Source organism: Dipodomys spectabilis, unplaced genomic scaffold, assembly GCF_019054845.1.
Source record: "Dipodomys spectabilis isolate Male_0828 unplaced genomic scaffold, ASM1905484v1 ptg000140l, whole genome shotgun sequence".
Classification (NCBI taxonomy): domain Eukaryota; kingdom Metazoa; phylum Chordata; class Mammalia; order Rodentia; family Heteromyidae; genus Dipodomys; species Dipodomys spectabilis.
This window is the reverse complement of record NW_024870817.1, coordinates 20,898,645-20,924,932: the sequence shown is the minus strand read 5'-3', so window position 1 is coordinate 20,924,932 and position 26,288 is coordinate 20,898,645. Positions and strand designations below refer to the sequence as shown.

Sequence of the window (26,288 nt, the reverse complement as noted above, 5' to 3'; positions counted from 1 at the left end):
TAAGAAAAGCTGTGACCTGGTCCTACTGGGCCTTGTCCCTTTGAAAGACAGGATTAGTTCCCAGTGCTTGTTCACTTTGATGGTGCTTTTCAGCACATGGGGGCCTGGAGGAAACAAAATGTTTCCTGGAGCAGAGGGAAGGACCCCCTCTTTTTTGGGGGGGTGTGAGGGGAGTTTTTCCTTTAGAAAATTTATCACACTCTTTCTCTAGTCCTTTGAAATATATGTTAAAAAAAAAAGTTAGATGGTTTATATGTACACATAATCACAGCACTCAGGTGGCTGATAGGAGGATCGTGAATTGGCAGCCAGCCTGGACTACACAGCAAGACCTTGTCTCAAACACAATAGCAACACCAAGAACCCCAGTGAGCCTGGGCCACTTTAACAAGTCAGAAGTTATCTCTTAGAAACAAGCAGCAAGGCAATTCTGTAATTCCAGTCAGTAGTTTCCACACTCAATGCAAAAGTAGTCTTAGGTGCCTGGCTCTATTTTGTAGAAGTACCTCCCGTCACAGAGGTGTGAGGACATTTGTTTGTCTTTTGAGAAAGACAATTAGCTGACCCCTAGGACCAGCACAATCACCATGTTAGCTAAGAATGACTTACAATGCTATCCAGTCTTCTTATGTGAGTTTCTTTAAAGAACAAGTATATAACGAATCCTATCTGATTTTCTATATAAAAGGACGAACTCTCTTTCTGTCTGCAACATCTTTTTAGTGGATGGTCTGCGATATGCTCCAGTGGTTTAATACTTATACAATAATAAAACTGTTTAATTTCCTTTCCTCTATTTTATAGAGGAATCTCTAGGGTGACATAAGATGTAAATTATATTTTGCCAACACCCAGCATTTACTTCTCACTAATGCTTCCTTCTCCACCTGCCTTCTCAATCTGAGGAGCCCATTAAATAAATGAAGAGCATGCATATTTACATACTGTGCTCTTCCTAAGTAGCCTTTCAGGGCCACCTGTGGGAACTCCTGAGGATGAGTGTAGTGGCTCCCAGGAAGCAGCCTGTCGAGGCCGAACGGTCACCTCAGTTCATGAGAATCTCAGAGACCAGCAACCTGAGCAATGAGACACTGCAAACCAAATCTCTCAGACCTGATTGATTGCTTTTATTAGTAGGCAAAAGGGATGTATTAGCATGATAAAAATAAAAATAGGACCAGGGGACAGTGGCTCACCCTTGTAATCCTAGCTATTCAGGAGGCTGAGATCTGAGGATCTCAGTTCAAAGCCAGGACAAGCAGGAAAGTGTATGAGAGTTTTATCTCCAATTAACCACCTGAAAACTGGAACTGGTGCTGTGGCTCAAAGTGGTAGAATGCTAGCCTTGATCAGAAGTGCTCAGGGACAGCACTCAGGCCCTGAGTTCAAGCCCCACAACTGACCAAAAAATGAATAAATAAAAATAGATTTTTTTATTTGCTTCTTCCATTGAGATGGAGTCTCACAAACATTTTTTGGCTTGGATCTCTGATTCTCCTGATTGGCCTCCTGAATAGTTAGGATGACAGGTATGCTTCACCATATCCAGCTATTGATTGATAAAGGGTTTCAGGAACATTTTGCCTGAGCTGGCCATGAACTGTAATTAGCCTCCCTAGTAGTTAGGATTATAGGCATGAGCCATCATGTTTAGCTAATTGGATCTTTATAAAGTTTGGATCCAGAAACCTAGTATATAAAATTTGAATTGACTTGAATATAATGCCAAGGGAGTAGCAGATTTAAAACATGAAAAATATTCAAACAAAGGGGTCAGTAAAGAGGCCAGTCCAGGTGCGGAGGTGCCAGGGAAAAGGACTTCTCTCCTCTTACAGAATACCTAACAATGTCTAAAATATCTAAAAATGCCCACCTAGAGCTGATGACAGTCAGGTAGAACACTGCTCACCCATACAGAAGTGAGTCACTCCTTTATAGGATAAGTTCTGGAAGCTACAGCATTAGATGATTTGATCATTGTGGGAACATCACATGGAGAGGAACTGATATGCTGACATGCAGAATAAACCTACATGGTCCAGGTCCATAGCACTACATGGCCTAGTGATACAACTAAGAGACACAGGACACATGACCAGATGTGAGCCTGCTCTCTGTGTATAACATAGGTACTGTTTCAGACTCAATTGCCTTTTAAAAATAAGTTAAAAGAAGTAAATGCAAAGGCCAGTTGTGTGTTTTTTATTAAATATTTCATCTTGTACATAATTGTATGTACTATGGTTTTGTATGGCTGCAGTAGATTTGTTTATAGCCCCTTCAGTGCAAAACCATGTGCAGTGCCTTTTACTACAGCATGACATAGGCAATGAGAATTTTTCATCTCCATTGTAATTTCAGAGGATTACAATCATCCATGTGGCCAGTGTTGATCAAAACATCATTATATGGCGCCTAAGTGCAATTATATATAGTTAGAGAAACACTGTTTACTGAGAAGCTACTGGGCACAAGGAACTGTGGCAGGTAGAATGGTTCCTGGCCTTCAAGAATTTTATTCATCTTAGGCAAAGACAATACAGACAGTGAAAGTTCCTTAAAATGGCATAAGTACATGACAATTAAGTTCAGCAACAGATATTTAAAAACAATGCAGCCTAAATGCCAATGAATAAGCAGCCTGGGAGCACTGTGGGAACTCAGAAAGAAAGTGGTCCCCTTGGGGTAAAAGGGGCTGAGACATCAGATTGTAACCCAATCAGACAGGGAAGATGAGACAGCAAAGTCCAAACTCCAAGGGGAGTAAGGAACGAGAAATGGCAATACTTCTTCCAAAACAAAGTAGTGTGATTTACTACACTAGCACCAAAGTACAAAGAGCCAATCGTTATTTTTAAAATGGTGACAGTCAAAACACTGAAACAGGACACAGGATGATCCATTGCAACAACGATACCCACAAGGCAGTATATTGGAAATGAACTTTACAACTTCAGGCATGCGGGGGAGAGGAGTGAGGGAGGTAGGGGAAGAGGTAGTGGGAGAGCAACAAGGGAGGGGGTAACACCGTGGACAGGAAATGTAGCTGTAAACCCTCTGTACGGCATCTTTACAATAAAAATAAGTTTTTAAAAATCTGCAAAAAATAGTGACAGTCTATGAGTGAGTGATATATGCATGAACTATATGTGATTTTATGAAATTCCCAGTGCAGTCTTGTCCAGTTGTTATTTGTCTCTTTCTCCCAAGATAGAATGTAGGGACTGTCTCGCATCAACTGTTTGTCTTGTTTCACACTCTGTATAGAGTGAGGAGGAGCTAGGGGTGATGTGTGAAACTTCTTTTAGTGGTGATACACTTTCCTGCAAATTCTCCCATAGCAGAGGGCTGCAGGCCATTCTCACAAACAAAAGTAACAATCAAGGGAAGACGAAGTTACTTGTGGGAATGGATCGTGGCTCATGGAAACCACAAGAAAATGTCATATTGGATTGTCAGCCTCACATCATTGACATCGCTTGTTGCTCCTATCAAATACCGAGATAGCCCAATGTGTGTGCCTCCGTGATCTTGGGGTGAATGAACGTCATCTACATGAGCCTACTTTGGTCTAAGCAGGTCCAGTCTGAAAATGTGGAAAGTCAGCCTGGGGTAAGAAAGAATAGAACCAAGCACAGATATAACCTGCCCAGGATTTCTAGAAAGAACTCTCAGGCTACCTTAAAATCACACTGGAGCCCCCAACTATGAGTACTGCATGCCCCTGTCACATAAAGCATTTCTATTATAGACTATGCTCCAAAGAATTTCAGTTTCAAAGACAGGAGAATAAGATCAGTATACTGTAGTGGGTTCTCAAAGGATGCCGCTACAGAGACACAGATGTGTGTGCTGCAGGATGCAAGTGAGATACTCCTTTGTTTCCCACAAACCCCTCTGGCTGCAGGAGTGGAAGCCCACAGTGAAGGCTCTGGATGCTCTGAAGATTTTATCCTGGGAGATGTATTAGGGCTTATGTGGCTCCTCCCATAATCTCTGAATGGAAAGTTCAATAAGTTATGATAATGTATAGGCCAAGAAGGAAATTGGAAAGTGTGAAAGGTTTTACATATGAACCTACGATTGCTTTTTATGCAAAACTTTCTTCCATGAGATACATTATTTATAAAATAACTATATTTGGAAACTAGATGAAATCACATACTTTGCACTTTGGTGAGTGCAGACCACCTCTTATACACTAACATCTTCCCACTTTTATTTTTTTTTTAACGTTATCAAATAACAAAATGGACTGTCTTCTGAGCAGAAAGTTCAACCACGAACACTAACACTACTTCTGTAACATCTGAAGCCTGCCATGTTACAGGGGCATGTAGCAGTCAAAACAATATTCTGCCGGCATAGCTTTCAGAGGTTGACATTAATCAAAATTCCTTGTATTCATAAACTGACATGTTGAAGTTCCTTTGTACAACTTAAGATAATTTTTAAAAAATTAAAAGAACTTACTTTAACATGCAATAAAGATTTCATTAAATCATGAGAAAAACGTGATTTCATTCCAACTTGGCTCTGAATTTCAGGAGGGCACAGAGCTGCCCTTCCCAGATCAAAGATTCAGTAAGACTTTTGTTACAGTTTCACACCCAAGTTTATCAGCTTAATAGTGAAACTTGATGTCTGTGTATCTTGGCAAAAGTGAACCATAGAAGGAAGAAGGATTTGTCAATGCACTGAAGCTTGGATCCCGGGTCAACTCTCTAGAAGGGGTACTTAAGAATTTCAATTGCAGATTTGCTCTGTTTCCTACAATCAAGGTCTCTCTATGATTAGAGCCCAAAACAATATACCATTGTTTAGACATGAGTGCAGTGTTAGAATTGTTAGTAAATTGAAATTGAGGCTGAGGCTGAGGTAAGTGATAGAGGACTTGTGTAGCATACAAAAGCTCCTGAATTTGATCTCTAGCACTGCAAAATAAAAGTAAGTTAATATTATTTCCAGAAATTAAATTATGCTTAGGAGACATTTCAAGGCTTAGTGTTTTGAGCCAGGCACCATTCACATAGAAACCTCACAGGTGGGAAGTCCTTGAAGACCAGATGTTACTGGGCTGTACATGGAGACCATCCCCTCCCTACACTTCTGACACTGCTTCTTATGATTTATCTTTCAAACAGATTTTGATGTGATCACACATAATTAGACAACTGAAAAGAAAGAAACATAAGATCAAGATATTTGGGCCAACTTCAAAAATGAATACACTTCTTATTCACTTAGGAAATGACGATGTTCTAGCTTAACTTTAGGCTTCTACTGTCTATGAAACATTTGGACAACACTTACTTTATTTTTCTGATCCAGATAAGACAACTCAATAGATTGTGTGTGTTAGAGCTGCCATTATTATTAGTGCAGCTCTTTGACCTGCTCTTGCCTTTTCTTGAAAGACATTGACTGAAATATCCTGAAATCTAGTAGGGAGCATATATGAGGAGATTAGCATTAGGCCATTACAAGTCCCTAGGACAACTTCAAGAAAATGTGGTATATATACACAATGGAATTCTATGCCTCCATCAGAAAGAATGACATTGCCCCATTTGTTAGGAAATGGAAAGACTTGGAAAAAATTATATTAAGTGAAGTAAGCCAGGCCCAAAGAAACATAGGTCCCATGGTTTCCTTTATTTGCAATATCTAGTATATATCTGAGTCAAGCAGAAAAGGTCAGATAAGTTGATGTTAGGCGAAATGAACCCCAAGATAAGGATTCACATTTTTTTTTCTTTCTTGTGATTGTTTCTAACATATTTATAAGATGATTTCTTTATTGCTTTGTATGTCCCTCCCCCACGGTATAACCCCTGTTTTCACTGTATTTGATGTTGGTATAATTTGTGGAGGGGAAGGGAAAAACAAATCATTTAAATAGGGATACAGGTGGATCCATTGCAACAATGAGATGTACAAGACGTTATGTCCAAAAACGAACTTTACAACTTTGGCGAGGTGGGGGGAGGAGGGAAGGGGCAAGATGGTAAGGGGAAACATAGGAGGAGGCAACAATGCTTGATAAATGTACTCATTACCTTGCTCATGTAATTATAACCCCTCTGTACGGTATTTTCACAATTAAAAAAATGTAAAAAAAAAAAAGAATGACCAATTTATCTTTATGGTTTAGCAATCCATGCTGTCTTTAGTATTGAAAATTTTTCATAAACATTAACATAGGAGAAAAGCTGTCTGAGTATCTAATTTCCTAGTAACGTTGAAAAACAACTTGTTAGATATGTGCATGGTCTTTGATGCTTTTAGTTGAGACATTTTAGTTTAATAGAGATGTCTAGTAGGGATGCTGGGAACAATAAACCTAAAGGTTGACTTTTTTCCAAAATGAAACCAAGGGACAAAGTAGACATTAAAAAGATAATTTTTATTTATTTATTTATTTTTGGTCATGGGGCTTGAACTCTTGGCCTGGGCTCTATCCCTCAGTGATTCAGATCAAGGCTAGCGCTCTACCATTTGAGCCACAGTGCCACTTCCAGTTTTCTGAATAGTTTATTGGAGATAAGAGTCTCACAGACTTTCCTGTCCAGGCTGGCTTTGAACCTCAGATCTCAGCCTCCTGAGTAGCTAGGATTACAGGCAGGAGCCACTTAAGCAGGTGCCCAGCTTAAAAACATACTCTTAGACTTGTGTGTATAGCACTCCTTGTGATGGCTCATGCTCATCTTAAGCACAGTTTATCATTCCATGGATGGTTCAAAGTTTGAACCCCAACTGCCCACCTGCCTACCTCAAGCTCTTAATAGAGCCTGGAGCATGTTGCAGTTCTAGGAGCCTTTGAATTGGGAGGGAAACCAAATAAAGTGCTGAGAGTGAGCTAGCTGTTCTTTTGTCTTCTACCCTAAGGCCTACATTATATCCCTGGCAGGTGACACTGAGGGGAGAATTGGCTGTTCTGATCTCTGTGTATGCTTATTCTGAGCTTAATAAGTTGTTGATAATTAAATGAACATTTATTAAGATGGATACATGTTTTCTCCACTCTTGGCATTTCTGTGTTCTGTTTTCAATTTATTTCCTTTTCAAATATGTGTTTTAGTAGTTCCTTTGTTATTGATGTGTTCATTGTACGTTTTTATTTTCTTCACTCTCACTTTTGAAAGAGAATTAGACTGTGTCTCCAAATATGTTTATAATCATTGTCCCTTTGTCTCTAAAACCATTGTTTCTTTGGGCTCATTTTTGAAAACTTAGCTGATACTTGTCATTCCTTTGAAGATGAGCTATCTTTTTTCTCTGCCTTTCATATCTTTGTTACTGTTGCGTAGTTTTACTGTTACTTTTCTAGGTGTTAGTTTCTTCTCAGTTTGCTTATACTTTGTTATGCCTCTATTCTTCCATCAGTTCTGGATAATTCTCTTGGCTACTTCTTTACAAGTAATGACTTCAGTTTTTTTTTTCTATTCTCTATTAGACTTTAATTAGAAGTGTATCTGACCATGGCATTTTTTCCATTATATTTCTGAACTGATATTTTCTGTTTCTTTGTTTCATATTCTAGGTAATTTCTCAAGATATACCTTCCAATTCATTCAGCTGTATTATATCCAGTGATTTAAAATCATTTTCTTTCTTACTAGTCTCATATTGTTTTGCTTATGATTGTGATTCCAACACTTAGTTTTTAAAAATATCTTATATAAAGCTAATCTATATTCTTGTTTGGCATTCCAGAATCTTCAAATCATTGGAGGTCTAAGTCTGTGGTTATTCCTTTGATTGGCTCTCCTTTATTATACCTTTTTACTTGCTTGGTAATCTCTAAGAGAATGCTTGCAATCCAATATTAATCTTCAAGAACCCAGGGCTTAAACGGAATATAATTTTGTTAGAAAGACTTTGAGCCCTTTCAAGAGTTCTAACTCAGTGGGTGAATCACAACATAAGTCTCTTACTTCATTGTTAGCATCTTGACCTAAGTACTTGAAGAACATCTGGAGAAATATAGACATTTCTGAATTCTAACCCTGTTCACAGTTTGGAAAGGAATGTGAAGAACACAAAAAAGAAAAGAAGAAATAGAAAAACAAGACAACCCCAAAAAGGGCTGTGGCTCTTTACTTGCCTGATGATCTCTGTACAACGATCCAGGGCCACCTGACACTTTCTGACCATTCCTTTGCTTTCCAGACACTGACCCAAGAAGCATGGCCAGCATCTTCTCCAAGTTGCTAACTGGCCGCAATGCATCTCTCCTACTTACTACACTGGGCACCAGTGCCCTGACCACTGGTTACCTGATGAACAGGCAGAAGGTGTGCGCTGAGGCGAGGGAACAGCATAGGCTATTTCCTGCAAGGTAAGTTTTCAAAGCTTTAAATAATTCCAAGTGCCTACCAGACCTGTGCCTTTCCCTACTGGAAACTGTCAGCAAGGACACTGTTCCTTGTCTTTCAGGAGGACTAAGGCAAACTTTTGAGACTCATTAAGCCCAGTGAGCCGTGGAAAAAACAAGGAACTGTAGCATCATTATTTCTGCCCAGAGCTTGCAGTCCACCTGAAGAATAATAACCATGATAGCTAACATACATTCAACACTTACTTTTTGAGAATATCTGCTAATATGTACATTAAGCACTTCTTTTACCTAACTGAAGTATTTTTTCACCTTAGTTTTCTTTTGTGGTGAAATGAGGTCTTAAAAATTAACTGGTTAGCTGGTTTTGCTGCTTTTTGTAAAAATAATGTATAATTGAGTAAAAAGTATCAAGCAGTTAATAATAATTATGGCTGGGTGCCAGTGCCTTATACTTTTATTCCTAGGTACTCAGGAGGTTGAGATCTGAGGATTGCTGTTTAAAACCAGCTCAGGCAGGAAAGTCTGTGAAATTTTTATTTCCAATTAACAACCAAAAAACTGGAAGTGGAACTGTAGCTCAAGTGGTAAAACATTAGCCCTGAACAAAAAATGTAGGGACAGTGCCCAGGCCCTGAGTTCAAGCCCCAGGACCAAAGCACACACATACATGCATGTATACACACATGCACGTGTATGTGAGCAAACACACACACATTAAGCAGCAGCCAAGTTCATACAGCTGCTACAGCCAAGGGCAAATCTAAGATCCTTGGTCCCATACCCATGCCTCACTCACTGCCACATTACATTCTGGGATATGAAATGCCATAGGGGTGATTTTAAGCCTAAGCATTATAAAACATTGCAGATGGGAAAGGAGAAATAGAACGAATAGCTACATTTTTTTCAGCACTTGAAATCTGGCTGTAGATGACACACTGAATAGTCTGAGTGACTTCTTAGGATTCCATGAAGGTAGGAGTAACTAGATAGACTGAGAAACCCACTGCGGTGTCTCTTGGAGACATTTTCTGTCTTGTGTGAATCAGCACCTCTGAGGGAATCACTGGCAACCAGCATGTACTCAGGAACTAAGATTACCTGTGTTCGAGCAGGTAATAGTGGTCTTCAATCTCCCACCCTCCAACCAATACATATCACAGGATACAAGAGCACCTATTTGATGTCTTTCAATATATATTTACTGAATATAAAATATATTAATGGACAAAAGAGAAGCCTGCATATGATTTATGACTCCTGATATTCTCCTTTTACTCCCTCTTCACCTGAGTCTGTAGTGGGCATCTTGAGGTCTCTATTAGATAGGGCCTTTTCTCTCCTGACTGTTATTTTTAAAATTTGGGTTTGTTGAGTAAAAACCAGCTCTAGACAACAACAGTCTTTGTGTTCAGTGACCCCCAAGAGAGCCTAGTAGAAGAATAGGCAGAAACAAAGTCCTCTGAGTAGCCCTCTCCTTGAGGGAGTTGCGGAGGTGGCGGACGAGGTGGGAAGGGGAGAGTTCTCCTTGGAGGCTGCTTGCTGGAAACCTCTTTCCTCCCACAGTGCAGACTATCCTGACCTGCGTAAGCACAACAATTGTATGGCTGAGTGCCTCACTCCCACCATCTATGCCAAGCTCCGCAACAAGGTGACACCCAATGGCTACACCCTAGACCAGTGTATCCAGACTGGAGTGGACAACCCTGGCCACCCCTTCATAAAGACCGTAGGCATGGTGGCTGGAGATGAAGAGTCCTACGAGGTAAGAGCCTTGGCTGCTGATTTCAGACTGGAGGATGTCCCAGCTAGGACTGAAGTATGCCATCCCAGAGGTCTCCTCTTCTCTATGGGGCCAGCTTTCTGCCCCCTCAGGCATAGCTTACATAAAGGGAAACTAGCTCCCAGAGAACCCTCTGCATTGCTTCCTGGCACAAGAGCTCTGCAACTTCCCAGAGACAACGCTTCCTTTGCTGCTGCAAATGGTCCTCTTGGAGAAGTGAGTTGCACGACAGAGCTCGTCAAGAGGATGAGTTGGTACAAAAAAAGTAAAATAAGAGTCAAATAAAGTTTATTCACTAGTATGACAATAAGATTTGTCATGTTGTGGCTGAGATGGGCAAGATCAGATTCTGTGTTTCTGTAGTCTGGAAATGATCTTTCCTACTACTGTAGTCCAGACTCCTGAGCTCACTAAATCTCTTGGACAAATCCCATGATTATAGTATCTTCATCCTTGATGCAGAAGCCTGAGATGGTCTGTTATTAACAGCAATCAGCCTCATGCCTGACTCTCCACATGGCAGTTTCCTCATTATGGTGCAGGCCCACACCCTGTGTCTCCCTCTTTGCTTTCTTCTACCACAGGGAGCTGGAGGCAGGTCCTCAGGAAAGCATCCAGCTTTTCCCCCAAGCGAAAAGAGGGGTGATCTTGAATAAATAAAACCAGTGGCTCACTGACTATTGTAATACACAGCTCTGGACATCTCTAACCCCAAACTAGAACTGTTTCCTTGGAATGAAAGCCCTTTCCCACATCCCACATTCCACAGCCCTCAGTTCCCCCAAACTGCAGGTTATTCTGATTCTCTCTGCATTGTTTTACGTAAATACTATCCCTGAAGTTGTATTTTGTCTGTTTTGTTTTGTCAACTAGATTTTGCACAGAACTGATGGGCTGGAGAAATTCCTCACAGGAGAGCCTCCTGCTTGGTCCAGCCTGCTTCCATGTGCTTCTTATATAGCCTCGTAACGTGTATTTAGTATGTTACTGTAATTCAACCTTAGAACCTGGATTTCTTACAGCACAAAACCTAGCATCTTAGCCTCTAACCTGCAAGCATTTTTTATTCCACAGAACAGATTATTCAGTGGCAGTGGCTTTGGCAGATTCCCTAGGGAGGAGGTTTAAAAGAGTTCAGCAGCCCTGCTTTCTCTCAGGCAGCCAGATGCTCCACCCCACAAGGTTTTCTGTGGTATGGGGTCTTCTTTTTATTACTAGCCACCAGCCTCCTCTCACGCTTATTTTCCCCATAGCAATATAAAGAATTTCAGCAGAGAAATCAAGTCTGGCTGTGAAGATAAAAAGGGGCAAGGGAAAGGAAAGGCCTTGCACTAGTAGACGAGCCATTTAAAGTGGAAACAGAAGCATCTTCCTTCTTGCAGGTGTTTGCTGACCTTTTTGACCCTGTCATAAAACTGAGGCACAATGGCTATGACCCTAGGGTGATGAGGCACCCAACAGACCTGGATGCATCCAAGGTAGGTTCCAGCCTCTGTCTCTCCTTCCTTGAAGCTGGCAATCCAGAATATAGGCTCTGGAGGGAGGGTAAGAATAGAACATATTCCTTGGAGAGCCAAAGGAAAAGTTTAAGAAGTTTCCACCTTCCTTAAAAATGCCTCTAGGTGAGGGTTGGTCCCTGGGAACTTCAATCCTTTCCTAAAGCAATTCTTTTCAACCTAAGCACCTATTGGGGTCACGAACTCCAGACTCCACTCTGTGAAACAGCTGCCTTTTTTATCTGAAGACTAGGTTCTAGAGTTCCAGCTGTGTCCAGCAGTTGGTTTTGTAGTTATACACAGCCTCCGGGAAGCTCCAGGACAGTGGACGGGAACTTATTAGAGTTGGGACCCGGAGCTGGGCAGTAACCCTCCACTCTGCTCTGCTCTATAGATCACCCATGGGCAATTTGATGAGCGCTATGTGCTGTCCTCTCGGGTGCGTACTGGCCGCAGCATCCGCGGGCTGAGCCTGCCACCCGCCTGCTCCCGAGCTGAACGAAGGGAGGTGGAGAATGTGGCGATCACGGCCCTGGAGGGTCTCAAGGGGGATCTAGCTGGCCGCTACTACAGGCTGTCGGACATGACGGAGCATGACCAGCAGCGGCTCATCGATGTGAGTGACCTGCTTGGGGAGTGGAGAGACAGAAAGCCCTGACCGTGTAGGGCAGTCCTGTCCTCTTAGGGAGACCTGGCCCTGGTCCGAGGCTCTCAACTGGATTGGCCCAGACTAAGACTAGCCTGGGATTTCTACCACCCCAATATATGGAAGATGGAGAGGTTCTTGCAATGTGAAGTTGCTGGGGGGGTAGGGGTGGGGAGGTGTTGGAGGGTCGAGGTAAATGGAGGAGCCTCTTGCTTGTTGGTAAATGCGAATTATTAGGTATGACAATCCTGACTGTACCCAAAGGATGCTCACCATTACATTCCCAAAGAAAAGTCTAGGAGGCTGGGAAAATCTAGGGAGGAAATCACAGCACGCAGGGTCTCCCCTACATGTGGTGCCAGCCTCCAGAGCCCCGTGTTGTTCATACCGCTTCTAGTAACCTCCAAGCTTCTCTGCTGCACTGGGTAGACAAAAGTCGTGTCCCTTAGTTTTCCCCTGTGCACAGCTAAAATGAGTACTTAAAAAAGCAACTCAATCTCCAAAGAAAACAGAAATGCTATCCATTCAAATTCCAGAAAGCTTGCTTCTGAACAAGACAAGCCAGCCATCTGGCTTGCAGCTTTACCCTCCTGATCTCCATGGCCATCCGCCAACTGTCTGGTTGTCTGTTTCAGAACAACTAATAGTGAATCTGATTGCTTGTTCACAGGGTTGAGCTTTGTCTTGGGAAATGACAGTCTAAAATCCTCTTGACTCAAGTTTCTAACTTCTCTCACTTTCTACAGATCCTAGAAGGATTTTCCTCCCCATGTCCACTACCTCTAATTAGTCATGTTTGAATATATGGTATTAAAGAGATGTTATTATACCCAGGAAAAGAAGGATAAAGGAGCTCCCCTTGGAGCTCACTGGACACTGATGAAAGTGAACTATACAACTTGTGGGTGGAGATGGGAGAGAGGGACTGGAAGAGAGTGAGGGAGCAGAAGGCACTCCATGAAAGGAAATGTACTCATTGCCTTACTCATTGCAATCCCTCTGTACATAATTTTTATAATAATAAAGTCAATTAATAAAAAAGAATGATAGAAACAGATTGTCAGCTATGTCATCTAGTACTGACTTTTCAGGATAGCACCCTTCATGCTTGTTTACTGTGACATTATATAGCATTCATTCTGGTGGTAAATAAATACTCAGTAGTGATTAAGAGATTCCATCCAAGCTGGGCATGGTAACATGCTTGTAATCTCAACTCTTGAGGGGCTGAGGCAAGAGGTTACCAAATTTCAGGCTATCTCTGATACATTAAAAAATCCATTTGAAGGAAGCCAGTAGTTTTTAACCTTAGCTACACACCAGAATCACTTCAAGAGCTCTTCCCTTGCCTAGGCCATGCCCAATAATAATGAATTCAGATATCTGTAGAACAAGGGCAATTAAAACAGAATCACTAGAGGACAGTAACTAGGCACTAGCATTTTTTAAAGCTACCAGTGAGTTCTTATGAGCAGCCAAGCTGTGAACTACTATCTAAGAGGCCTCAGCCATTATTAGTGAATAGAAACTTGGCTCACCTAGCACTTGAAGTTAAGCCTGATCTCATCAGTTTCTTCTCTTGCTTTGTCCCTTTTGGCCTACAGGACCACTTTCTGTTTGATAAGCCAGTCTCCCCTTTACTAACATGTGCGGGGATGGCCCGTGACTGGCCAGATGCCCGGGGAATCTGGTATGGACACAGCATTTTCGTACTTGCCATGTATGCAGAGGATCTCCTCAGATCACCTGCTTGTCCTAACCTGAAGTTGCTGTGAACTGCAGTTGACAGCATGCCCGTCTTGAGCTAAATGGGGGAGACAAGACTACTTGTGAATGTTGTATATGAGTCTGTGTATGTGTGTGAGTGTGTGTGTATGAATCTGTGTGTGAGTGTGTGTGTGTGTGTATGAATCTGTGTGATTGTGTGTGAGTGTGTGTGTGTGTGCGTGTGTGTGTGTGTGTGTGAGTGAGTGAGTGATATATACACACTAAAGTACTGTGATATTTAGAATTGTGAGCTGGCTTGCATGAATCTTGCACGGTGACAAAAAGACTACCACTAAAAGAAAAAGATTTGCTTCCTTATTACTTGACCTCACAGAAAGTTTGTCTCATGACATTAAAAGAGAAAAGATGAATAATGAATACTGATAACTTAAGAAAAACCCTAAAAGGAGGAATTGACAAGTGTGCATATATTTTGTTATAGCAATAGTCCTCAGCCCACGTTGACACCTGTACCTTTGTGGATTATTCTAACTCTATGCAAAGGATATAGTATATTCATGAGCAGGTTCTCAGAGGATGGAGGCCCGAGGTGTACACAGCAAACCGAGGAGTACTCTTTTAGGCATGAACTCTTTCAGGCTGCAGATAAGCCCACCTTATTTTATTACAACACAATAAGGTTTTGATGGAATCTGTTAGGAGACAAAATATTCTTTGTTAGTGTCATAGCTAAATATTATCATAGTTCAGCTATTTATTTTCATCCTAAGGAACTAAGGAGATTATATTCATTTTGGACAAAACAACATGATATCTTTGAGAACTAGAGTTTCCCTTATTCTTCATTCTATCAAGGTAGCATTATTTTGTAGTACTTGTTCAGGCACAATTAAGAGAGAAGGGTCATCTAGGAAATGAGAAAGGTGAAATGAAGCACTCATGCTACAGAGGTAATAGGAATTTTTATGTGCTGAGACAAATGCAATTAACACTCAACACCATACTACTCTCTTCCTTAGGCATAATTTTGACAAGACATTTCTCATCTGGATAAATGAGGAAGACCACACCAGAGTAATCTCAATGGAAAAAGGAGGCAATATGAAACGAGTGTTTGAGCGATTCTGTCGTGGACTAAAAGAAGTAAGATTCAAACAAAGATTTCTGAATTCTCATTGCAATAAACTCCATCTATTTTTCATTGTCAAAAATACACTACAAGTTGGACCCTAGCTGAGACCTAAGGATCATGGTTCAAAGCTAGCCTGAGCAGGAAAGTCCATGATACTCTTCTCTGCAATTAACCACCAGAAAACCAGAAGTGGTGCTGTGGCTCAAAGTGATAGAGTGCTAGGCTGGAGAGAAAGAGCTCAGGAACAGTGGCCAGGCCCTGAGTGCAAGCCCCATGACCACCACCACCAACAACAAAAAAAAATATTATAGTAACTTCCAAGATATAATGAAGTTTTTCTGTAGATCAAAGTGTATTTTTTAGAGTGGGACTTCCAGGTCTATGCTTCAGAAAATCATTGACTTTCTCCTCATTACTGATATGCTTCTCTCAAAAGCTCACCATAGTTTGTGGAGTCTGTGGCTCATTAGTTACTTTTCCATTTTCTTAATATTGGCTATTCTGAGCAGGATATAACTTGGCCACAGACTTGGCTTCTGGGAATTACCAGCTTTTTCTATTGTCTTACCTTGAAAAATAACATCAACTGACATTTGTTGATGTCTAGTAGGTAATCTTCAATGCTTTATGTGGTTTATCTGATTTAATTAGACCATTTTAACATTGTAATAGATGTATCATTTTATATTAAGTAAGTACTGGGAATCTATTTCATTTTTATTGGTGACAAGCATGCTTCTCTCTCTGGTGTTTGGGATGAGCTGAGCAAACTCTCACTAGTTTGATTTTGGTCTACTTGTAGGTAGAACGGTTAATCCAAGAGCGAGGTTGGGAGTTCATGTGGAATGAGCGCCTAGGATACATTCTGACCTGCCCTTCAAACCTTGGAACTGGATTACGAGCTGGTGTCCACGTTAGGATCCCAAAACTCAGCAAGGTACCGTCATGTAACAAGAGGGCTTGTTGGGTTCCAACAGGACTGGCTCAAATGTAACTGCTTTGTGGAGGGAAAAAGATATCACTGCCCAACCCTTACTTCCAACACCTACAATAGGAAATTAGCAAGAAAAGGTTAAGTTTGCCTCAAAAGACATTTAGTTATATTAGTTATGATAAAAAGCTTAAGACTTGTAAGAAAATGCTTTTGGTTTCAAGAACCAGGCCTTTGAGTTCTCCATCATGTGACAAATCAAGATACACAAGTTTTTACTCTACTCTGCTCTGTTCCCTGAAGCTCCTTCCATTTCTGTTCTCTCTTTTCATGCAAACAGTTAAAGTTGAGTATGCTGAGAATTGCTTTGAAGGGTTTGGTCAAATACCGATTGCTACATCCTACCTGTAGAATTTGCATATCTTGCAAGTTTCCAGATGATGCTGTAGCTGCTAGTCAGGGGACCATGCTTGGAGGGCTACTTAGGGCATTGTGTTTATTTGCATAGTCACAGTCAGGCCACATGTTCCAGTTTATGAAAAAGGGAGAGAGAGTGTGTGCAGGTATAATCCTGTAAAGATCTAAGGTTAAGGCCTAAACAAGGTACACATCACTTCATTCAAGCAAGATCTTAGCTGGCAAGATCCAGCACTAATGCTGGACAAAGTAATAGATTCAAGTTAGAAACTAGTAGCTTCTGCCACATCGTATAAAACAAATCAAATACGTTAAAAACCATTTCAAACAATGTGCTGCCTGCTGAAAAAAATATGAACTTTTATTGAAATTCTAATCTTAAAAAGATTATTTCAACTAAATTAATCTTTATAATTTAACAGTGACAACTGTTATACAGATGAGTAAAAGTATACCAAAGTTTGCATTGAGATGCAAAAACAAAAAAGGTTGCAGAAGCTAAGAATATAAAATTGAAGTCAGACTACCCAAGTTAAATTACAATGCTGCTACCTTCTAGCTGAGTGGCTTTGGATAAGAAAATTCTGAGCCTCTGGTCGCTCTGTTGTGAAATGGGATCGGTGGTTTTAGTGTGTCCTCTAAAAATTTTCATGTATTGGAAAGTCCATCTCTGGTTTTGTATGTTTATGGTCTTTGTAGTTGGGCCTCTGGAAGTTAATTAGGATTAGATGAGGTACCAGGCTCCATAGTGGCTGTACAGGAAGAAGGAGAAAGGCCTACACTAGCACGCACATTCTGTCTCACCATGGGATGCCCTCTGCCATATTATGATGCAGCAAGAAGGCCCTGTCCAGATGCCGAGCAGTTGCCGGCATCATGCTTTTGGACTTCCCAGCCTCCAGAACCGTGAGCCAAATATACTTTTCTTTTTCTATAAGTTTATCTTGTCCTTGGTATTTTATTATAGAAACAGAAAATTAAGTCAAGGGTGAAAGCAATTTATTAAGTTGCCATAAAGCTTAAAATTTCAAGCATAGTCACCTGCTACAAAGTAAATAAATGCTTTATACATGTTAATTTACATTATTACTCATAACATGTTGTTTCTCAGTGATTTGCCAATAGTAGTAAATCAACTTTGCTCTTCTGCTAGGATCCACGCTTTTCTAAGATCCTGGAGAACCTGAGGCTCCAGAAGCGTGGCACGGGTGGTGTGGACACGGCAGCAGTGGCGGATGTATATGACATTTCTAACATAGATCGGATCGGTAGATCAGAGGTAACATCTCTCTCACTTTTCTAACATGGGGTAATAAAAGCAGCCTAAGTGAAAGAAGAAACAGAGAAGTAACCTCAACAGCCTCGCTCTATTCACAACCATCTAGTTTTCCTGTTTCCCATTGAGTTCTGAGTCATGCTAGCTATTCATTTCTCAGTATTACTCTTCCATGGTAAATGATGTATAAAGGTAAACACAATGCCTTTGGAGAATTCACAGGCAAGAAAAGGGATTCACAGTTAGACTGTTGCCATTGACTGACCCCACGAGCTATTCCAGCAATCTTTATCAGTAGGAGTGCTATTATGCTAAAGGACAGCAGCATTTTTATCTGTATGGAGTCACAGAACATGTGTGCTAACCTTCTAAAGGTAGGAAATGTGAAATTTTCACTGACTTTCTCTTAGATCCTTGATGGTTTCTAAAGTTTTGAGTGTTAAGATGAAAAATAAAGTTTATACTAGTTATATATAAGATTTTACTTATAGAACAGTGCTGAGGGGATCTGTGAATACATAGGATGAATATAATTTAATGATATGTGTAGAATTTGAGTGAAGAATGAGATGAGGCATAAAGAACTCATTTAAGGAATAACCAAGTGAATGCTAAGCAAATTCATTAAATTATCCCAGTAAATAATATGGGGGTTCTTGTCAGAAGACTACACATGGAGAGAACCACTGTAAAATATTATCTCTATTTACATGGTCATCAAACTGCAACTTGTAGCTTAATTTTAAGTTGCTAAATGATCATTATAAAAACTAGAAGCATACCAAGTGTTTTAAAAGAAACACTAGTTAATCTAACAACTTCAATGATCATTATGAACATTACTTTAAACTACCTCCTTTTTCCTTTCATTTTTGGCAGTGCTAGGGTTTGAACTCAGTGCTAGGCTTGTACCATACCACATTAGCCATGCATTTAACTCTGTGGAATCCAGTAAACTTTTCTGTACTTGTTGGCATCAAAATGTGATTCTGCAGATCTCAGCCTCCTGAGAAGCTAGAATTACAGACATGAGCCATTGCCTGCCTTTAAACTGCCATCTATCTTTGAAATATTTTTTTTTTTGATTGTGGGGCTTGAACTCTGGGCCTGGGCGCTGTCCCTCAGCTCTTCAACTCAAGGCTGGTGCTCTGCCACTTGAGTCACAACACCACTTCCAGTTTTCTGGTGGCTTATTGAAGGTAAGAGTCTCACAGACTTTCCTTGCCCAGGATGGCTTTGAACCTTGATCCTCAGATCTCAGCCTCCTTTGTAACTAGGATTACAGGCATGAGCCACCAGTGCCCAGCTGAAATAATTATTCAGAAAACTTTTATAAACTCATTATAGCACATGTTTGGAATGATAATATTTTCTCTAAAAATATTCCCCAGAATATTTAGTGTCCTTCAAAAGCATGAGTTTTGGACTAAGGAAGTAGCTCAGTGGTAGAACGCTTAACTACACCAAAACAAACAGAGACCTTTATCCAAAAGAATGATTTTTGATGACAGTCCTAGTTAACCTTTTCCTGATTGATATTTTGTTTGGTCATCTCTATACATTTCTAATCAGAACTTTGAATATTTAGTTGGGATGCATTTTTAGAAAAGAGTTATAGGTTTATAAATCAGAGGTCTCTAATTACGGCCAAGTTGCCTATAAAAAGATTTATACCAAGATAGAGTTCCCTTTGCCGTGAATGGCAAACCCATCTCACCACACCCTGACCACCACAGGAGGAATAAATTGGATAAGCCAAACATCAAAGTCTTATTAGTAATAGCCTACTGTTCAATCCAACCTTCTCTCAGGGCCTCAGTTTCTTACACATTGAAAGAGATAGAGATGAAACTAGACTCTGTAATGCCCAAAGTTTTTCTAATTCAAACCACTCAATGATCCCTTCCATCCTTGCTGCTCATTCTTAAATTATAGCATATATGTTTATGTTACCTGGCATCAACTTGTTGCTTTACTATTTAAGTTTAGATTTCCTCAGCAGCAGTAAAAGTAAGTTGTTTAGGAGGTGAATACCCTGGGGGGCAGGCAGGGAGGAAGGGAGAATTCATGGGAAAATATGCTTTACTTTAAGAAAAGCAAATATGGGCTGGGAAGGTGGCTCAGTGGTAGAGTGCTTGCCTTGCATGCATGAGGCCCTGGGTTCGATTCCTCAGCACCACATAAGTAAAAAGAAAAAAGCCGGAAGTGGCCCTGTGACTCAAGAAGTAGAGCACTAGCCTTGAGCTGAAGAGCTGAGGGCAGCACCCAGGCCCAGAGTTCAGGCCCCACGACCGGACCAAAAAAAAAAAGAAAAGCAAATATTTGGAAATCAAAGTTATAATTTTTTAAGGGCAGTACTTTTCTAGCATACCTTAATGTAATTTGTCAAGTATCCTTTAAGTAATAAATTTGCCTAGCACAGTACAAACATGGCTTAGTTGCAAAACATTTGATTTTAAGCAATTTTTCAAGAGGACACACAGTTTGTAAATAGTACCTCAACTAGCATAGCCAGTGCTCAGATAGCTTAGCAACAAGTCAGAATTAAGATCCAAAAAGCAACAAGAAAGTTGTCATTGTATTGTCTGATACTTTAGAGACTGATGAGAAACAAACATATGAAAATCCAATAGCTTACATATACATGTATATATGCACATTATGTATATGTGTATGTACATATATTCTCATATACAAAGTAGTAATCCCATCTTCATTGAAGAAAACCTGAGAGACTCTCTTATGAAAACTCTTTTCTATCTCTGACCGCAATCTTCAGACCACTCTTCTCCCATAATTCTTTAGGTAAATAGAAGGAAAAAAATTGTCACAAAGTCCAGATGAGTGGCAGGTTCTCATTTATCACAGAAATGCTTCTATGTATCAGTGCTTTGCATTTGTTTTCTGTCCAAATTAATCCTTCCTCTTTCTCATTGTCAAGGTTGAACTTGTTCAGATAGTCATCGATGGAGTCAACTACTTGGTGGATTGTGAAAAGAGGCTGGAGAGAGGCCAAGACATTAAAGTACCACCACCTCTGCCTCAGTTTAGCAAGAAGTGAAATTTCCCTTTCCTAATTTACAAATAATCTGTCTGCTGGTATGACAGATACAAAGAAGTCTCTACTCTGAGAGTTTTTGTAGACTTGAAAAAAATGTAAAATTGTAGGTCCTTCCTAACTTTACAATAAAACTCTCCTTAATATCTTTGGTTTATTTCACTGGCTTTTAGATTCTACCAAGAGGAACAATCATAAGGAGCATGAGGCAAAAATACTTTAAGGTAATGATAAAACTAATATTTTGAAGACCACTTAGATATACATCAAGACAAACTTTTAGCTATCTAGATGTTAAATATTGCCAGCCTTTTAATAAATCCCTATGGTACACCATTGGAAAATTAGGAACTAATAATCATCAGTTTTCTGGAAAACAGAGCAAGAGGAGACAATGTCTTTTGCAGATGTAGAAATGAACAAAGATGACACACATGACAGAGGCATGCTGTAGCAAGAGAATCAGCCATCACTAGTTGCATTAGGCAGAGATTCACAGGCAGGCAAAGGTTTGAGGAAACTTTAAGGATTAAAAAGAAGGTGACACCCAAGTTATGCTCTGATTGGGTTATAGGCACAGGAGGCTGGAGGAGTGATAACTAGAAACAAGAAGAACATTTAGAGGATCCAGCAGTCCCTGATCGTTCTGGGGCAATGACCTTTGTGGGCTGACTATTACAGCCTGTGGTTTGGCTTCCAGGATTGGTTGCTTTAGAAATTGTGGGAAAGAGTTCTGTTGTCATCTATGGTCTTAGCCATTGTCCATTTGTGTACTAGTCTCTCAAAAACAATTGAAAATTATATGTTAAAATACTGAATTGCTTTTAGTATAACTGGAGAGACAAATTCTTCCTTCAGCTTCTTGATCCTTACCTTGCCTCTCATGATTCTTTTCCATACATCCTGTGATGTCTGTAATCGTAAGGATGTGAAAGAAGATGTGGGAGTGACCAATCATGTGACAAATTATAAAACTGGGCTACATACAAAAGACAAATATTAGCTTGAACTTCAGAAGTAAGATCAAGTTCTGAATTTTACGGTAAGAGAGCCCTATCAGAGTTAGAGTTAAAATAAACCAGGGCTGTCATGTAAGCAGCCCTTGACTTCCCTCCTGCCACCTTGAGACAAGTGAAATATAAAAATAATACAAGTGTTCTGGTACTAATAGACACCATTGTAAGTTTGGAGTGACAAATTGGTATGTGGCAGAAATTCAGAAAAAAAATGAACCAACATAATTGAGGACAGCATGCTAGGTACTGTGAATGGGATGTGGTAGAGGAATATATATTGTCTGTCTGTCTGTATCTATCTGTCTGTCTGTCTGTCTGTCTGTATGTATGTATGTATACACACACATATAACTTTTGGAAGACTATTTTAAATTAGTTTCTAAAGGCAAAAGAGGAATCACAACCTCTGACAGTGGGTGATTTTTTTTCTGGGTGTAGAGAGCTAGAGGGTAGGGAAACTGTGGTACCCTTTTAAGCACATTAACTTCACAGCTTAGTGCTGCTGAAGTACAAGTCCCAGTTCTCTCACTAAAGGACATGGAAGGACTCAATCTCTGGGACCCTAAAGCTTCTCTATATGTAATGAAAATAATTAAACCAGTTGTTTTAAGTATAAATCTAATTAATATTTTCAAAAGTTCACTTATAAATGCTTAATAGGTGTATTTGCTGATACAGTAAAACTAAAGAAAACACTAGTATATCAATCATCACCTTTAAGCCAAGTCAACAGGATTGATGATTTGTGAAATGTCTTATGATCTAAGTAGTAAATGAAGGAAAATTCATTCAGCAAAAGAAAAATAGACAGGGATGAGCCAAAGAGATTAGGCAATACATTAGCATGCCACTTTTTTCAAAAGACAAGCTGAAACATCAGTATTGTCATGAAATTTATGGCTATAATCATAAAAGAAAGCAAACCTTGTCATCTCAAGCAAATTCATCATCATTAGCAAGAATTAGTTAAATACTAAAGTATAAGGAATTCCAGTTAACATTGCTCTCCTTTTCTGTTGCTGCATTTGTACCTAATTCATTATTCACTTTTAGCCATCAATCATGGTGCTGACATTTGCATCTAAAATTGACTTGCTTACTATTAGTACTTAATCATTAAAACACTAATACTGTGAGATTTTTGATATATGACCGTTAGTGTGTTACCAAGAGTGTGTTCATGACTTTACTGTCAAGAACAAAATTATCATCACTGAAGACTGTTCATTGTAGATCAAGTTTACAGTGGAGTCTTAAGCACTTGATTTGACATCTTACTTCTCTTTGGAAAAGGTGACATAAATCACATATCCTTTCCTGACAACTCTTCAATTTTTAAATTATGCAACCATGCTTATATTGGATATAAGCATAACTTTTCCCTTCAGACATTGTCAAGCATCTGAGCAATAGAACCCAGTGTGTAAAACTTGGGATGTCATAATTTTGCCGCAAGAACTAAGAAAACAAAAGACTTAAAACATTTTTTGGGACAGGGTCTTGCTATGCCTTGAACTTACTATGTAATCTTAGCTGGCCTCCAACTATGACTCTCCTGAGTGGTGGGATTACAGACATGTGCCACCATATCAGGCTAACAAAATGTCTTTTATATGAAAGACCATTGGAAGAATCTATTGGAAGAGAAAATAGTGCTTTTAACTAATAATAAATGCAAATTAAATGCTGTATCTTCCAGCCAGAATAATTATATATGTCATGCAAATTGGTCTTGTTAACTAAGATCTTGTTAAATCAATATTTATCATTCTTGGGCATAGGCCCAAGCCACAGACCTTTTAAATCTTGCTTTACTTCTGGTATCTGGGGCAGAAAGCAGTAGAACAGGCTTTGTGATTAGGAAATCATCCTGACTCTCTTCTACATGGGGCTTTTCTTGACTTCCGAGCTTCGTAGTAGATCTGCTTATGAGATGGAATATTCTTCCTTCAGGTCACACATCATAAAATGTCCGTGTGTTTTGAAGGCAGCCAAAAGAAGTTCTGAGGGACAAAAGTATAAGGGATGTTGAAGGACACTGAATATGAGAAGAGTTTAGAGCCTGGAGGCACAGTGTACAGGAATAGCACCAGTGTAGCAAGCAGGACAGAACTACCAAAGAGATAGAGAGATAGAGAAATGAGGAGAAAGGAGACAGATGATCTGAGTCAATATGAGGATAATCACCTGGTGAGACCCAATTCTAGCTTCCTAGAATTGGTGCTTCCTCAAGTGGACTCCAGAAAATTTTCTGTCTTTACTGATAAAAATGAACCAAGAAAGAAGTTTCAGCACAGCAGTTGCATTGGTTGACAGTATATTGATTAGTGGTGAGTCCCTTATAACATGAGATGGAAGAACTGAAGTAGAAAGGAAAGGCTTTCACGGAGATAACTGATTATCTTTATGGGGTTGGAGAGTATGCAAAAGCCTCTTACATTGGGTCTGAAAGGCCAAAGTGACTTTAGTGTGGTGCTCCCCTCAGCTAAAAAATTTAGTGACCTGATTTGTGTGTGTGTGTGTGTGTGTGTGTGGATCTGAGTATAATATTTGAAATCTTTCTCAAAGGTCAAAAGGCCTGTATTAAATTCAAGTTCAGCCATTAACCAGAGGCAAATTGTTTAGCTTAGTCATGATTTCATTTGTAAAATAAAAGCAATCTCTGCCTTACAAAGATTTTATTATTAAAATAATCTAAGGCAGTGCTTTACATTTTTGCTTTCTTTTATTAAAACCTATGGAAATATAGTTTACATTGGAATCTAGTATGCACATGTATGTTGTATGCAAGTGAGTATATGTCCTATCCAAATATACCTTTCATATGACAATAGTCATCTTACAATTTGAGAAGGACTCTGAGGGCTTTCTATTCTGTTATACTATAGTCTTCTAGTTTTAAAATCTTCTCAGGGTCTGGCAAAGTAGCTCAGTGGTAGAACCTGTTCTGAGCATGCATGAGGCTTTGGTTTCCATTCCCCTAGCCCCCAAACATAAAAATTAAAAATTCCAACTGTAGTCCACTGTTGCCTTTACAATATAGTAATGGGATGAAGCTTACAATTTGGAAAGTACAACTCTAAATTTCCTTGCTTAACAAACATTAAATTATCTCCTTCCTTTTTTGTCTTCTTTCAAGTCTTTTTGTGTCTTGTTCCATTGCCTTCTGATCTCCATGATTTTTTAAATGAAAGTTCATGATTTAATACGCAGTTGTTCTTCCATGTGTGATACGTTATTTTCTTATGCAAATTCTCAGTAAAGTATTTATGGTATGCCTCTCTGGGTAAAGAAAATAGATCTGAGTTTATGTATCAGGGAAGATAGAGCAGAAGTGAAAGCCCTAAAACTTAACTTTACAATTCTGATCAGGACCTGTCCATTCTTCAGTTGTTTATGTCCACAGTGGACTTGAAGTAGAGATCAAGCACTGAAAGACAGGATTGTACTGGAACATTTCCGAGGCCACTGAGTACAGGGAACATGTTAGAATTCAGAGCCTTTCAGAGTAAAAAGGTTTTGGTGAATACCCTGAGCATTTACCTACACTGCAGGAGAGCCATAATCTAGAAGAACCAAAACTAAATAGCCCAGCCTTAACAAAGCTAAGCAAATTTTCAATGTCTCACAAAAGTTAACATTTTTATAGAAAGATAACTTTAATCCAGAGGTTTTTATAATTGTGTCTAGCATAAAATTAAGTTAACAGCAATATAAAAGAACACAAGTGTGAACAATTAAGGGATAAACTAATAAGTAAAAACACAGAAATAAATATTTACATTTAGTCTTTCCTTTGATTATGAAGAAATAATGGCTGAAAATAATCAAATTTTATGAAAATTGTAAGACAGATCTAAGAAGTTCAGAGAACACAAAGAAAAGAAAAGATGAGGAAACCAGGAAAAGCATGTCATAATAAAATTGGTGACACGACACAGAATAAAGAAAATATCTTAAAAGGAGGAAAATACATAGTATATGCATAAAAACAAAAATAGGAATTTCTGTAATCAGGCATGATGGGTCATACCTGAAACTCAAGCTACTCAAGAGAGGAAGATTGGAGGATGACAGCTCAAATGCAGCTTAGATAAAAAGGTTGTGAGATGCCACCTCATTTCACAAAACCTGCCAGGGAGCATGAAGTTGTATTTTAGCTATGCCAGAGGCATAGGTAGAAGGATTATGGTCCAAGATCAGCCAATGCAAAAAATAAGATCCTATCTAAAGAATAGCTTAAAGCAAAACAGATCAGAGGTCTGGCTCAAGTGGTAGAGCACCCACACAACAAATAAAACCCAAGTACTGACAAAACAGAAAAGAGTTACCATAGACTTGTTATTAAAAGCCAGGCAAAGCAGAAGACAATGTAATGGCATTTAAGTACTGCACATTTGTCAATCTAGAATTTATATTCAGCAAACATAGCCTTCAAATATAAAACCAAAGTAATAAACGCTT

At 39.5% G+C, this 26,288-nt stretch overlaps 1 protein-coding gene across 1 annotated transcript in view; it reads left to right on the top strand.

Moving 5' to 3' along the window:
- The window catches only part of Ckmt2 (creatine kinase, mitochondrial 2), a 28,072-nt gene extending 7,118 nt beyond the window's left edge, over positions 1 to 20,954 (top strand). The window contains exons 2-10 of the mRNA XM_042690875.1: positions 8,173 to 8,341; positions 9,908 to 10,106; positions 11,507 to 11,602; positions 12,015 to 12,236; positions 13,871 to 13,956; positions 15,014 to 15,137; positions 15,929 to 16,063; positions 17,628 to 17,753; positions 20,692 to 20,954. Coding sequence (XP_042546809.1) covers positions 8,190 to 8,341; positions 9,908 to 10,106; positions 11,507 to 11,602; positions 12,015 to 12,236; positions 13,871 to 13,956; positions 15,014 to 15,137; positions 15,929 to 16,063; positions 17,628 to 17,753; positions 20,692 to 20,811 — 1,260 coding nt within the window. The 5' untranslated portion in view covers positions 8,173 to 8,189 and the 3' untranslated portion in view covers positions 20,812 to 20,954. The remainder of the gene's footprint in view (positions 1 to 8,172; positions 8,342 to 9,907; positions 10,107 to 11,506; positions 11,603 to 12,014; positions 12,237 to 13,870; positions 13,957 to 15,013; positions 15,138 to 15,928; positions 16,064 to 17,627; positions 17,754 to 20,691) is intronic.
- The last annotated feature ends 5,334 nt before the right edge of the window (positions 20,955 to 26,288 follow it).